We start from the raw sequence: 15,941 nt of genomic DNA, 5'->3' as shown, positions 1-15,941 counted from the left end.
GAAGGAAGGAGGACAGGAAGGAGGAAAAAGAAAGGAAAGAAAAGGTAGGGAAGAGAAGAGAAGGAGGAAGGGAGGGGAGGAGGAAGAAAGAAAAGGAAGGGAAGGGAAGGGAAGGGAAGGGAAGGGAAGGAGGGGAGAGAGGAAGGGGGGTAGGCAGTGAGGGAGGGAGGAAGAAAGGAATGGAGGAAGGGAGGGAGGGTGGCTTGGTTTATGGCCACCCTTGACATTGTCCCCAGAGTACTGAGGCTCCCTTCACTTTTGTGTCTTTTGTTATTATGTTAGTTACTGCTGGAGAAAAGAGTTATTATTGTAGTTCAATCTTAGATTTCTTCACTAAACTCACTGACTTGTTCTAATAGGGTTCCAGTTAATTTTCTTGTATTTTTTTGTATCATGGCAGATAATCATACTACCTTTATAATAATAATATTCTGACTCCTTCTTCCAAGTATTTATGATACTTTCCTTTCATTGTAGCATTGCCGCAGCCAGATTACCAATAAAAAGTTAAGAGTACTCGCAACCATTTTTATCATGTTTCTATTCCCATGCTAAACTTTGAAATGTTTAACCACTGTATATGAGGTTTACAAGTGTTTGCTGTATACTCTTCAAGTTATGATATGAGGAAGTTTGAAATTTTATCCTATGCTTTTTATGCATCTATAGAAGTTATATTTTGTCTTTTTAAATTTAATATCATGAGTTCATCCTTTCACCCCTATGATAAATCACACTAATCTTACTCTGATCTATTATTTCTTAATATATTCCTGGATTCGTTTTACATTGCTTTTCATTCAGTTCATAAGGGAAATTAGTCTTTAGCTTTCTACTTTGTGCTATCCTTTCTGAATTGATGTCAGTATAATGCAAGTTCTAAACAATTATTTAAGAAAAGTACATCCTTGGGACACTTGGGTGGCTTAGTCAATTAAGCGTCCATCTCTTGGTTTCAGCTCAGGTCATGATCTCATGGTTCTTGGGATTGAGCTCTGCGTTAGGCTCTGCCATCAGAGCCCGGAGCCTCCTTGGGATTCTCTCTCTCCCTCTCTTTCTCTGCCCCTCCTCCACTCACGCATGCTCATGCTTTCTTGATAGACAAATTAAAAAAAAAAAAGAAAGAAAATTATATCCCTCACTTTTTTAGTGTTAATTATACAAGTCAGATACAAATACATTCTCCCTGTGAAAAGTTAAAAATGGCAGATGCAGTGAATTTGTATTCCGTCAACTTGGCTAAGCATAAACTCAGTTTCCCATAATTTCCTCTCCTTTGGTATGTACAGGTTAGTTTGGGCCATAAGAGACGTCTGCAATAGATTTGGAAGGCACAAGAAGCAACCATGTTGTTCTAGTTCCTACAAGATCTTCTTCAGCTTCTCCAACTCCTGGGCCATGTTTAGCTCCATAACCGAAGATGCCAGCTTCTCCTGTAGGTCACCCCCACACCACAACTGACGGCCTGCTACAAGTTCTAGTTCATCCTTGCAGGTCTCTCAGTTTGCCCCTGTTCCCCCTCCCCGTTTCTCATGTGCCTTTCCTTCCGGGCTGTGTGTCCTAGTGATTTCAGGCTTCAGCACCAGACACCAAAGAAACAGCCCTTCACTCACTGTTTGAACAGTTCTCTTAACTGTGTAAGGTCAAATCTTGGCACAAAATCATATACGTGGAACACACACACCTATACATATATGTATTGTGTAAGTGTGCGTGCATGCATGCCTGTGCGTGCGTTCTGCTTCTCTGACTGCCTAAACCACAATCAGCTACTGGCAATGATTCCAGAGGAAGAAGAATTGAAGGATGGGCTTTCTGATTAGTTCTGGGTGACCCGGCATGGGAGCTCTGATCTCATTAAAGGCCCTGTTCCCAGTCTGAAGGAGTCCAATGCAGTCCCTGGGATGCAGAGGCAAAAAGATACCTGCCATGAAGACGAGGCTCTGGGTAACCAAGTGTTTGCTGCCATCTCTGCTGCCAGAGGACGTTTTACTGGCAATAAGAAACATGACGGGGTGGGTTGCCTCTCAGTTTGCTGAGGGCATTGGGGAAAAATGAGCTCAGGACTTGGGATTAGCCAGACACTTGGTAGCAAGTCAGTTAAGGGGGAAACATTTGGTATAGTTTCATGATTTAAAAAAAAAAAATTCCCATAAGTGACAGTCTGATATATATATATATATATGCAACTTTTCATATAATTATTACGTTTAGTATCTATGTAAGAATTCTCTCTGTTAAATTTGCTCATTGCTCTGTAAGATTTTATCTATTTCTTATTGATTCACGGGGCTTTACTCTAGATAGTAGGTCCTGGTTGATTATACATTTTGCAAATATTTACTTGCAAGTAATTGCTTGCCTTTTGACTTATTTATGACATATTTTGTCATGGAGTTTTAAATTTTTGGCAAGGAAATCATATAACAAACCTTAATAAAATATAGAGAGAATAATTCCATCAATGTATTTACTAGGGAAAAAACAAGTTTGAAAATGAACAGCTAACCATTCTACTTCAAGAAAGTAGAGAAAGAATAGCAAAGGCACCTAAATAATATAGAAGAATTAACAAAAACGACAGGAAAAATAAAACAGAAATTAAAATATATAAATCCAGTAAGCTTTGATTGCTTAATGAAAGTCAAGAGCCTATCCTTTTAAAAGACTAATAAAATAGATAATATTTGGCAAGATTGATGGTAGAAATAAAGAACATGCAAACAATTTTAGAAATCAGAAAAGATGGGGCGCCAGGGTGGCTCAGTCGGTTGAGTGTCTGACTTCAGCTCAGGTCATGATCTCACAGCTCATGAGTTCGAGCCCCGCATAGGGCTCTGTGCTGACAGCTTGGAGCCTGTAGCCTGCTTCGGATTCTATGTCTCACCCTCTCTCTGCCCCTCCTCCGCTCATGCTCTGTCTCTGTCTCTGTCTCTCTCTCTGTCTCTCTCTCTCTGTCAAAAATAAATAAACATTCAAAAAGAATTTTAAGAAAATCAGAAAAGAACCATAATACAGACAAAAGAAAACTATACAAATTTATAGCAATAAATTTGAAAAATTATTTGAAAATATATGAAGTATTTGCTCAAGTTACAAATTCAGAAAAGACCAGCAGGTGGTTTTAGAAGTCCCTCATTTCCGCCCCAAAAAGTCTTTCTTTTGCACTTCCATTTGAATGCTAAATAACTTAGTTTATTTATTCAGTCCAGGCAGGAAACAGAGGACACATTTAAATGTAGTAATTGAAGGAAATTGAGTGGCTGAGTTAATTAACAAAGGTATAGACAGGGTTAAGAGAAATCCTAGAGAGATAATGAAGCACCCTGCAGCTAGCAACAGCAATAAGCTATTAACGGCCACTAACTAACTAGTCCAATAAGGTAAGAGGAGGGAACAGTTAATAGAGCCCAGGGAAACAGCCGTAGGGGTAGGGCCCGACACTAAATTGTGGCTTTTTGTAAGAAAATATCCACTCCTAACCTACAGCACAGTATGGAAGGAGTCTGGGGGTGGGGGTGGGGGGGATGCCTAACCTCTCTCTTCTGCTGGCTTCTAATTTCTTGCTGGTGACTCTTATTGGCTAAACCCAATTGGCCAAAGGGAAAGGGGGCCCAGTTGAAACAGGCAACAGAAATCAATCTCTTTGGGGCACAGAACAAGGTAGGGTATGACAGCATGTCGATCTCAAGGGCCAAACAGAAAATAGCTAACACAGCCAGGGAAAGAATTCTAGGTCCAAAATAAAATTTTCTAGAAGTTTAAAGATATTTACTCCCTTTTCCTTTTAGGAATCGCTACTGGGAATGCAAAGTCTAAGATCAAGCTGATTTATAGGTACTCTGTAGACACTCTGAATTATTTTTTCAATTTGTATAAAATATACAAAATACAAAATTAACCATTCTAAGTATATAGTCCAGTGGCATTAAGTACATTCATACTGTTGTGCCATCATCATCCCCATCATCACCAGAACTCTTTCATCTTACAAAACTGAAACTCTGTACCAGTTAAACAATAACTCCCATTCTCCCTTTCCTGCAGACCTGGCAATGACCTTTCTACTTTCTGTCTCTGTGAATCTGACTACCCTAGGTACCCCATAAAAGTGCAATGACACAGTATTTGTCTTCCTGTGGCTAGATTATTTCACTCAGGATAATGTCCTCAAGGTTCACCTTTGTTGTAGCATGTGTCAGAATTTCCTTCCTTTTAAAGGTTGAATAATATTTCATTGTAGATGTAGCACATTTTGTTTAGGTATTGATCCATCAATAGATACTTGAGTTGCTTCCACCTTCTGGTTATTGTGAATAATGCTGCCATAAACATAGGTATACAGGGGCGCCTGGGTGGCTCAGTCGGTTGGGCATCCGACTTCGGCTCAGGTCATGATCTCACGGTCTGGGGGTTCGAGTCCCGTGTCGGGCTCTGTGCTGATAGCTCGGAGCTTGGAGCCTGCTTCGGATTCTGTGTTCCCTCTTTCTGCCCCTCCCCTGCTCACGCCTCTGTCTCTCTCTCAAAAGTAAATAAACATTTAAAAAAACAGACAAACAAAAAAAAAACATAGGTATACAAATATCTGTTCTAGTCTCTGCTCTCAATTCTTTTGGCTGTATACCCACAAGTGAACTTGCTAGATCATATAGTAATTCTAACTTCAATTTTTTGAGGAGCTGCCATACTGTCTCTACAGTAAGTGCACCGTTTTACACTGCCACCAGTGGTGCAGTGTTCCAGTTTCTCCATGTCCTTGCTAACACTTATTACTTTCTGGGTTTTTTATATATTTTTTTAAGTCTTATTTATTTATTTTGAGAGGGGCGGGGGGGGGGTGATAGCACGAGCAGGGGGAGGGACAGAGAGAGAGGGAGAGAGAAAATCCCAAGCAGGCTCTGCACTGTCAGTGCGGAGCCCGATGCAGGGCTCAAACTCACAAACTGCGAGATCATGACCTGAGCGGAAATCAGGAGTCGGACGCTTAACCGACTGAGCCACCCAGATGCCCTATTTTCTGGGTTTTTTAAATGGCTATCCTGAAAGAGGTGAAATGGTATATCATTGTGGGGTGAGTTCTTTGAGTAGAGTTGACAATGTTACATTAGTTTCAGGTGTACAACTTAGTGATTTTTACAAGTTTATACATTATGCTATGTTCACCACAAGTGTGTCCCATTGCATCTATCCCATTATACCATGATAATATCATTGATTATATTCCTTATGTTGTGCCTTGTATTCTCACATGACTTATTCCATAACTGGAAGCCTGTATCTCCCACTCTCTTTCACCCATTCTACTCACCCCCCATCCCCCTTCCCTCTGGCAACCATCAGTTTATTCTCTGTATTTATCTGATTCTGCTTTTTGTTCACTTTTTTAAAAAATTCTACTTATGAGTGGAATCATGTTATTTGTCTTTCTCAGTATGACTTTTTTCACTTAGCATAATACCCTCTAGGTCCATCCATGTTGTTACAAATGGCACAATCTCATCCTTTTTCATGGCTGTGTAATACTCCTGTGTGTGTGTGCACGCATGCCACATTTTCTAGATATTAACCCCTTATTAGATATATAATCTGCAAATATTTCCTCCCATTCTATGGGCTGCCTTTTCACTCTATTGATAGTGTACTTTGGTGCACAAAAGTTTTTAATTTTGATGTCATACAAGCCAATTTGAATTATTTTTGAATTACCATTTTATTCTTAGAATTATAAAATTCTACCACTATCTATCTAGGGATGAATCTTTTTCATTTATCCTGCTTAACAGCTAATGTTGTGCTTACCTGCAACAGAGAAAAATTTTTTCATTATTCAATTGATTATCACCTTCATTTTCTGTATAATTTCTTTCTGGTAAGTTTATTAGATAGATATTGAGCATCATGAAACTATTCTTTCATATTTTCTTTCATAGAATTCTTTCTTATTTTCCACTTTTTTTTTTTTACTATATTCTGGGTAACTATATCACCTTTAACTTCCAGAAAATTAATTTGTCCTTTAAAAAGTGTTCATTCTATTAGCCCTTTCAAAAATGCTATCAATTATATTTTTAAATTCTAAGAATTCTTTCTTGCTCTCTGCTCCCTTTTCATAGCAGTCTATTAATTTGCTTATAGATTTGATAGATATTAAAATGCCTCTGAGATAGAAAATTAGAATTTATTTAAAGTTGTCTCTGGGTTTTAAATGTTTTGTTTGACATTAGTTACCCTCCTTACTCACCTTGGGCTATCTCTTTCGTGCTATTAGGTTTGCTCAAACATCTGTAGACACACATGAACAGAGGACTAGATTAACTGATATGGACATGAGTGTGGATTCCCTCTAGTTGTACAGACCTAGTTCCCTAATTGGACTCACCTCGGAATAGGTGAGTTGTGGCAGTTATGTGTAAAAGAGACTCCACTTGAAGATATGTGGGCATGAAGAAGGAAGCAAAGTTGGGTTATATCCCACTCTCTCCAACCTAACTGCTGAAATAAGAAGGGCTTGGCAAGGGGCACCTGGGTGGCTCAGTCAATTAGGCACCCTACTCTTGATTTTGGCTCAAGTCCTGATCTCAAGGTTTGCAAGATTGGTTTGCGAGATCGAACACCGCATTGGGCTCTGCACTGACAGTGAGGAGCCAGCTTGAGATTCTCTCTCCCCCACCTCTCTCTCTCTCTCTCTGTCCCTCCCCCCCAAAATAAATCAATAAATAAACCTAAAAAAAGAAGGTCTTGACAACAGATTCTATTTTTCTCTTCAGCACCTAGTCTGAACTTCTAGCACTATTTAGTTACTCCGAGCTCAGTTCTGATTATCTCTCAGGCCCCTTTACTCCCTCCAGGTCCCCTTATTAGACATGTATTTCACTTTCTTTGGAGAACAGTTCTCTCATTTATTCTTGGGTTAAATACTGCCAAGCGTATATGCTACGTATAGCATGTACCTCTGCCTTAGCTATGTAGAATTAACGTTCATATCTAGCACATGAATGCATTTCAAAGAATAAGCACTTTTCAAACCTTGCAATCAATATTTAAGTAAGCATGTAAGAAAAATCTTGCTAACATGATCTCTGGAGCCCAAAAATCCACCACAATGCAGAATTATGCTGTTGCAGACACGGGGTTTGGGGAGTTGGCTACTAGATGCAAACCCTTCAGAGATTCGGCTGTGGTTTGGCACCACCCAGTGGCGCTTGTTCTGCCTGGCCTAAATAGGAAGGAGGCATTCTGGGGCTGTGTCTTGGCTCCCCGCCAGCAGAGTCTCCAGGGCAGTGCGCCTTTAGTCGGCCTGGTCTGGCAAGATCCCAGGGCTATAGGGATCCACCGTTCACCTCCTGCCTCTCAGGACCTCTCAGCCTGTTATTTTCCAGCCCATCCTGGTTCGCCTCCCAGAAGACAAGAACTCTCTGCCGCCCCCACTCCATTATCTCCCCCACCCCATCAAACACACACCTTTAAAGAGGGGAGGAAGATGGTTGCTGAGTGGAAGACAGTGGCCAACCCCATGACGTCTAACTTTGCAGTATAGCAGGATCTTTTTTTTTTTACTCTCAATATTAGTTGTGATTCGCAGCTCGATAAACATAAATCAGGAATATGCCTACATATTCCTGTAGTGCCTACCCATAATTAAGGGTACGAGAGTGGGGTGGAGGTTTATGGGCCCAGATGCCCTATATGACACCAGATACACCAGGTTGGTGTCGCCACTTGCCCTGGAAGGCTACTCTCTTCTGTTCTTTAATACAAAGTGGCAAAGCAAAGAGAAACAGCGTGCCAGACCTGCATTACAGCCCAGCGCAAGGGTCTCCGCAGGTCTCCGCATCCAGCCACCTCCTCGCAGACAATGACTTTGGAAAGAATGGGCCGGGAGGCCTCATGTGAGAGGGAAAGGCAGATTTTGAAGACTCCCTGCGGGCGTGCGGGCGCACCCGCATGTTTCCACACGGGCCGCCACCTCCAGGGACCCGAATTCTGGCCGGACTGAGGCCGTACGGGGCGGGTTCAGGACCCGGTGATTCAGCTCCCCGCCCCTCTGGCGCCGCCGTCGGGATACTGCGGCGCCTGACGTCGCCGGAGTCCACCGCCAGGGGGCGACCACTCCATGAATGAGGGATCGGGAAGGACTAAGAGGAAAACGGGGTCCACTCTGCGGTGCCGCAGTTCTTACCTCCAGGTAGTACAGGTCCACGGAAGTGATCTGCGAGTCGAGGAAATCTTCATAGGTGTTGAACTGAGTGACTACGTTGTCCACGGCCGTCAGCCTCTCTTCCTGGTCCATCTTGTTGCCTTAGCCGAAGCGTCCCTAGCGACAGAGGCGCCAGCGTCAGGTCAGGAAGTTCCACCCCCTTCGTGTCTTCTTTCCGATCAGTTGGGAACCGGTGCGGAGCCTCGGAAGTTAACCCCACCCCACCCCCACCCCCACCCCCACCCCACCCCCACCCCCCGTGTTCGTTACTGAGTTTCGTGTTTCCCCGTAACTCCTAGGAACGCGGTCTCGAATTACCCGCTTCAAATTCAAGCCTGACACCCGTCAGCTGATTCAAACCTTGGTGAAACGTGGAGCCACGTGAGAGATGCAAATTGCAATCCAAAATTAAATATTATGAGACTGCCAGGATGTGTCGACAAAATATTCTAGATCAGCACTCTTAATCTCATTCTAACGCAATGTTATGCGGGACAAAAATACCGAGGTTAGCACTCAAGAAAGTGAAGGTCTATTTTTGCAAGAAGCGTATCTCAAAACTGAAGGCTTTGGAAATGATCTTGTATCAAAAAACAATAATAAAATATTTAATGATTTGTTATATTATTTTTAAAAATAAAACTTAAAGGCAAATTATTGCTAATGTTTGGATATGAGGAAGAATTTATGAATTTCCCAAATGAAAGAAATTCAGTGAGAATATCTTTGAAAACCTCTTTTGGCCCCAATTGCTTGTTTTTTAAACTTGTTTTTTTTTTTTAACTTTCAATAAGCACACAATGAAAGACCTTGCCTTTGTCGAAGCTGCCTTTTTTAAAGGGTAAGTAAGATATCTGTGGAAAATTAGAAAGTAAATGTTCTTACTAAAGACATTCCCCTTAGAACAAAGTTGCATTTTTTAAAATGGATTTAAAGTAATCTAAAGTGGCAGCTGGTGAAACTTCAGAATTCTTATTTGGATTTTAGTATTTTACAAATCATATTTGCAAATTAACACACAGTACAATACTGAGCCTCTGGTAGTTGCTCTTTAAGTACTTACAGAATTGATTCTGAAGATTTTCAGGTGTGCTAAAAAGGTTTCTTTTAATGAAGATATCTGGTAAGATACTTGGCAGTCAGCTTTCCCAATTTAAAAAGGTCATCTCAAAAATCACGGTGTCACAAATGTACAAATTTTAAGTGATGTGGGCACAATAATCTCTAAGATATTACCGACATTTTTTTTTAAGTTTACTTATTTATTTTAGAGAGGGAGAGAGCAGAGGTGTGTGGGGAAGAGGGACAGAGAGAGAGTACCAAGCAGCCTCTGCGCTCAGCACGGAGCCCAATGAGGCTCAATCCCACGACCATGAGTTCATAATCTGAGCTGAAATCAAGAGTCGGACACTTAAGGGACTGGGCCACCCATGCACGCAGAATCACTGACTTGTTTTTTAATTAATGAATTATCTCTTGAAATATTTTAAAAGGCATTTTGGACATTTTTTAAATGCAATTTAATCATTGCATTCAGGAGACCAGAAAGGATAGAGAAACCCTGAGCACTCAAAATACAACAAAAAAGAGGGATGCCTGGTACAATGTGCCTACTGTACTGAGTAGAGCATGCAACTCCTGATTTCAGGGTCATGAGTTGAAGCCCCATGTAGGGCATGGAGCCTCTTAAAAAAAGAGAGAGAGAGACAAAAGTACAACAAAACAACAATAATAACAACATTTATTGAACACTCCCTGCACGTCAAGCACTGTGGTAAGTGCCAACAATGAGTTACATCCTTAACTACTATTTGTGCTACAATTAACAACCACCAACTTAACATCATCTAATATCTGAAAAGATATGAAAATTCAAATAGCCCAAGAATGAAAAGAAATCATTCTTGCCACTTAAGACATTCTAATAAGGGGCATAACTTTCAATATTCTCTATCGTCTAGAGAAATTCTATAAGTCACTCCTGAAAGAAGCATTATTTAGTGTGAATTGAGCACAAGCAAAGGCCTGGAAAAGTTTCAGCCACTTACTGTATACAGAAAATACAAGTATTTGCTTTCTTGTAATATTACTAAGACCTTACGATGTGCCAGTTCTGTTCTAAATACTTCCTACGCATCAACTTGTTTAATCATGACACCAAGTCCACTGGAAAAAATAGTGTTAGCATGATTCACAACATAGAGTGAATCTAAATGAATTGGTTTGAAATCTTAAAGATAAAAATAGCAACACAACTTATGAATCCTGATTTCCCACAAAGGGAAGTTAAGGTAAGTAGAGGTTTGAAGAGCCACATGGAATTCATTATGAAAGTTGTTTTTTTGTTGTCTTTTAGAAAAAAATATATATGTTTTTTAGAAAAAAAAATATGTATATATTTATATATATCCAATTGAGAAAGGCAACATGAACTTAGCACAAATAACAGGAGCAAAAGGGATGCATATTCTAAGATGTGGAGGAAAGAAAGATCAGGTTCTGTGTAGGGGAAAGCTGCACATTGTTTTGATGTTATGAGGGGGCCCCTAAGAAGTGTAGAGGAAAAGAAGGTTCCCGGAGGAAGAAACTTGGTCGGAAGGCTTTGAGTGCTAGGTTGAAGAGTTTGCAGAAGGTAGTAATCATGTCCTTGAAAAAGTCTAGGCTACAATAACAATGGCTTTGAGTGATGATCATGCACTACTGAAAAAATTCTGTCTTCCTGTCAAAGTGTCTGGGTGCCCCTATTTATATTGATTATATTTGCTTTAAGGTCCTCCTCCATCAAGATTTCATCACTTTCAAGAAGCAGTAAAGCATCTAGAAAATCTCAGGTTCGTTAAACTATAGCACTTTGATTACAAAGGCCTGTATTTTAGTAAAGTGTGCGGTCTTTGTTTGAATATTATACTATTATGATCCATTGGGACTGTGCATTTTCAGTGGAAACCTCATTAAATTTACTGTTTGGTAAACAAGTCTTTGATGAGGTAAGCTCTAAAGCACCCAAATTTAAACAATTATGCAAATACTTTCAGTCAATGAGTCTAGCTGTGTCTCCTAACTCAAAACATTTAGGGTGATTTTCAACCAATAGGTTTCTCTATGAATATTTAAAGAGAAAAAGAAAGTTTAGAAGTTTAGCCTTGTTCCTTACAGAAAGGCTTGAATTATTGTAGGTTTAATTCAATTGTCTTTTGTTTAACTTTCAATTTAAGTTCAAAACTACTTTTTGACAAGTGCCTGAGAAAAAGACAGTAAGAGAGAAATTAATGAGCTTCAGCAAGTCCCTATTTCCAACTGCAAAGTCTTTGTTATGATTGGGAAATACTTTATTTTGGAAAACAATGCATTCCTACTTAAAGTCTGGGATTTTTAAAGATCGAAACCTGGAATTTAGCCACAAATCCCAGCAATTTCATTCCTTGCAAAAGGACCAGCAAGGAAAAAAATTTTAAAAAATTAAAAAATTAAAATTAAAAAAAAAAGGACCAGCAAGGATTATGTACATTCACAGTAAAACTCCAAAATGTAAATGAGAATAAATATGTGCTATGTGAGAATAACAGGATATATGCCATATTTAGGTTGGTGTTGAGTAGGAAAAAAAAAAAGCACAAGGGTAAAACAAAGGTCAGGAATGTAGGAAAAATCTAAGTATAAGTGTGTCTTTAAAATAAACAGGCATTGGTACTGTACTTACCTGGTAGAACTATGTAAAAGAATTTCAGGAGTGCCTGGGTGGCTCCGTCAGTTAAGCGGCTGACTTCAGCTCAGGTCATGATCTCACAGTTCAGGAGTTCAAGCCCCACATTGGGCTCTGTGCTGACAGCTCAGAGCCTGAAGCCTGCTTGGGATTCTGTTTCTCTCTGTCACTCCCCTGTTCATATTCTCTCTCTCTCTCTCTCTCTCAAAAATAAATAAACATTAAAAAAATAAATAAAAAGTAAAAGAATTTCAAATTAAACTCTACAGTTTTCTATTTCCAGCTGTTCAGCAATATACTATGGTGTCTGGGAAAATGAATAGAAAACATACTTTTGGTAGGTTGACAAGATCGCAAGCGGAATGCCTTGCTTATTATGTCGATGGGATGCTAAACACTCTGAGTAAGAACTTGAGGCTCTATTAAGATGGATTTAACACATTATCATCACTTAAGAAAGAAAAACATACGCTTGCTCTAATAAGATAAGAAATTTGTGTGTGTTGTTGCCCAATTGCTTATTAAGTTTCCATGGATTGCAAATGAGCACTATTGCTTAATCATGAACCAAGGAGAGCTCTTTTGTGCTTTGTAATAATGATGACATTGAATTTATTTAAGATGTTTCTTGTGATGAGATCACTGGACCTTCACACCATCTCAGTTATTCTAAAGTGCTGGAGTTCTGGTTCCACAGCTTCTCCGTCTGGAGACACAATGTTTTCCTATGCCATAAGTCCCAAGTTTTCTCTTCTCTTGACTGTATCTAACAGTGTGTAAGGAAGGATCCAGAAGAGAGAAAGACAAGTCCCAGGAGCAGGGTTGACGGGTCTTAGCAGCTGATAAAAGTTGAAAATCACTACTGTGCTATGAGATAGATGAGAGATGTCATAGCTACAATCATCTCTTTGGAACAGAGGAAAACTTGGCCTCTCAATGGCTCTTAGAAGGTTTGTCTAACAGTTTCACTGAAAATTCCCTCAACTTGTTTGTCTACATGGGAATTAGGATCTAATCTATAACAAAACTTCCCTTGAGTGGCCAGTCTCAGAACACATCACGTGGAAATAGAGGGCCACCGCTGCCGATGCAAAGCTGCCTATTTCAAGTGGGGGTACTCAGCACTGACACCACAGTCTTAACTGTTTTGTACCTTCGATTCACTCTTATTTTCTACTGTGCCTTTCCCTATTTTCTCTTCTGTCTTTAATCCTGCATCCTCCTGTTTCAAAGCAGGTAATCTTGACTTCTATTCCACAAAGGAATAAAGTAAAAGCCATCAGATTAGATATCCTTCATTCAGATACACAAGCTTACTCACACCTCGGTTCTTCTTCCCTTTTGTTTCAAAGGAAGAGATTTACATCCTCTTAGGCCTCTCCTTCTGCCTTCCCAGGATTTCTTATTTTGATTATCACCTCTATCATTACTTTCTCTCTCTTCTCCTTCCTTTCACTTCTCTCAAAATCTCCCCCCTCTCCCCAGCCTCTTTTCCATTTTAAAACCAACCAAAGGAAATTAAAAACAAGCCTCTCAACTCCACCGCCCACTTCAGCTATGGACTCTCCCACCTTTCATAGCAAAGCTTCTTGAAAGAGTTAACTTCAATCACTCTCTCCCTTTTCTTCCCTTCCACTTTCTGCCCAACACATTTCATCTAGTTTTACACACAGTTCCACTGAAATTTGTTACCAGTCAGTTATGACTTCCTTGCCCTTGAGGGCCAATGGACATATTTTTTTTTTTTTTCTGTCCTCATACTACTTTGATTCTCAGGTGCACTGGATCTTGTGAGCACTCCTTTTTCTTCAAAAGTTTCTTAACTTCCCTCGCGTTACTTAGCCTTGAGACTAGTTGGTTGGTTTTCCGTCAGCTTTTTTTTGTTGTTGTTCATTTTTTAGGGTTTCTTTTTGCTGGCTCCTCTTCCCCTTTACTACTTTTTAAATTTTTTTTATTTTTATTTATTTTTTTTTTTTGAGACAGAGAGAGACAGAGCATGAACGGGGGAGGGTCAGAGAGAGGGAGGGAGACACAGAACCGGAAGCAGGCTCCAGGCTCTGAGCTGTCAGCACAGAGCCCGACGCGGGGCTCGAACTCACGGACCGTGAGATCATGACCTGAGCCGAAGTCAGACGCTTAACCGACTGAACCACCCAGGCGCCCCCCCTTAACTACTTTTTAAAAATTTAGAATGTCTCAGGGTTCTCTACTAGGCCTTTTTCCTGCCTCTTTACCGTCTCACTTTGAGATCACACCCAGGTCCATAACTTTACTTCTGGCCTACATGCATATGGTTCCCAAATCTAGAACTAGCTGGGTTACCTTCTTGAGCTCCAATGAAACATCCAACTTCTTACCAGATACCACTGGATGTATAACGTGTATAAAATTGGCTTGTTTCTCTTCCCCTGCTCCTCATCTTGCTCCTACCCCAGGGTTCCCTCTGTCAACATACAGCCTCCCCTTCTTTTGGTGGTTCTTGGAAAAAATTGGGAAGACAGTCATGACCCTTGCCTCTCCTTCACCCCTGAAATATGCAACCTATTATTTTAGTCTCCCAAGTATATCTCTTGTAGGCTTCGATTTCTTCCCAGTCTCATTGCCATTGCTTCCTTGACTAAGCCAGAGACTGACACCAACACTCCCAAAATAGCCTCTTTCCTGGTTTCCTTATACCCCAATGGCTCCATTCTACTCGTCCCAGTGTAATCAGTGATTGTTTAAAAACACTGATGTTATTTCATCATGTTCCTCTGACAACTTCCATTGTCTTCCCATAGCCCTTAGAATAATATTTTTTTAAAACATGGCTTACGAGGCCCTCCACATTCTGACTCTCCTCTGACCCCTCCGTCTCACCCATGACATGTTCCAACTACACTGGACTGCCTTCAGTTTTTAAAGAAGCCACAATTTCTTTTGTCACTGGATCTTTAAATATGCTGTTGCCTCTACCTAGAACATTCTTTCAAAGTACACATTCTTTTAACTATTAGTTCCATTTTACAGATATTGGTATAGATAGAAGTATAGAGATGTAGTAATTGATCTTCTCTTATATATTCCCAGAGCAGTTTCTACTCCCCTCATTGTTATAAACATCTCAATTATAAGGTATTTGCAAAATGTCTATACTCCTTGTTAGAATCTATACACATGAGGGGCGCCTGGGTGGCTCAGTTGGTTGAGCATCCGACTTCAGCTCAGGTCATGATCTCACGGTCCGTGAGTTCGAGCCCCGCATCAGGCTCTGTGCTGTCAGTTTGGAGCAAGGAACCTGCTTCGGATTCTGTGTCTCCCTCTCTCTCTGCCCCTCCCCCACTCATGCTCTGTCTCTATCAAAAAATGAATAAACGTTAAAAAAATAAAATATTTACAAAAAAGAATCTATACACATGAAGGCAAAGACTTTATCATCCCTGTTCACCTCCATTTTCTCAGCATCTGACATGGCACCTGAAATATACTGGGTCTTCAAAACATTTGCTGAATAGGTGGCTTAGTTGGTTAAGCATCCGACTTTGGCTCAGGTCATGATCTCACAGTTTGTGAGTTCGAGCACCATGTTGGACTCTGTGCTGACAGCTCAGAGCCTGGAGCCTGCTTCAAATTCTGTGTCTTCCTATCTCTCTGCCCCTCCCCCACTAGTGCTCTGTCTCTCTCTCCTTCAAAAATAAACATTAAAAAGATTTTTTTAAGTTGCATAAAAAACCATTTGCTGAATAAAAGTTTCCTGTATGTTTTACTCATTCACTTCTGGAAACTACCAAGTAAAAGGCAATACACTCAGTGTGAGAACTATAAACAACCTAAATGTTAGCACCCAAATTTTAGAAAGGTGCTTTACATTACTAGCATAATAATAACGTAAGACAAATGATATTTTTGAAGCACTATGCAAATCCAGAGCAGCTAAAAGTCACTTCTAACTGGAAGATTCAACAAAAGTTTAAAGCATAACATGGCCTTTGTAGTAAATTTGAAGTATTGAGATAGGAATATGGGACTCTGAATAAATGTCCATGTGACATGGTCAGAAGC

At 40.3% G+C, this 15,941-nt stretch overlaps 1 protein-coding gene and 1 long non-coding RNA gene across 6 annotated transcripts in view; one reads left to right on the top strand and one right to left on the bottom strand.

The window, feature by feature from the left end:
* CFAP299 (cilia and flagella associated protein 299) overlaps positions 1-8,290 on the bottom strand; it is a 604,615-nt gene extending 596,325 nt beyond the window's left edge. For all 3 annotated transcript variants that reach the window (XM_049630714.1, XM_049630712.1, XM_049630713.1), the window contains exon 1: positions 8,180-8,290. In XM_049630714.1, coding sequence (XP_049486671.1) covers positions 8,180-8,290 — 111 coding nt within the window. The remainder of the gene's footprint in view (positions 1-8,179) is intronic.
* LOC125922858 (uncharacterized) overlaps positions 8,248-15,941 on the top strand; it is a 31,878-nt gene continuing 24,184 nt past the window's right edge. For all 3 annotated transcript variants that reach the window (XR_007457807.1, XR_007457806.1, XR_007457808.1), the window contains exons 1-4: positions 8,248-8,339; positions 8,497-8,705; positions 8,992-9,038; positions 10,968-11,028. This is a non-coding gene — a long non-coding RNA (uncharacterized LOC125922858). The remainder of the gene's footprint in view (positions 8,340-8,496; positions 8,706-8,991; positions 9,039-10,967; positions 11,029-15,941) is intronic.

Source organism: Panthera uncia, chromosome B1 (assembly GCF_023721935.1).
Source record: "Panthera uncia isolate 11264 chromosome B1, Puncia_PCG_1.0, whole genome shotgun sequence".
NCBI classification, from domain to species: Eukaryota; Metazoa; Chordata; class Mammalia; order Carnivora; family Felidae; genus Panthera; species Panthera uncia.
Note: the sequence above shows the minus strand (reverse complement) of the source record. Positions and strands in the feature narration are given on the sequence as shown.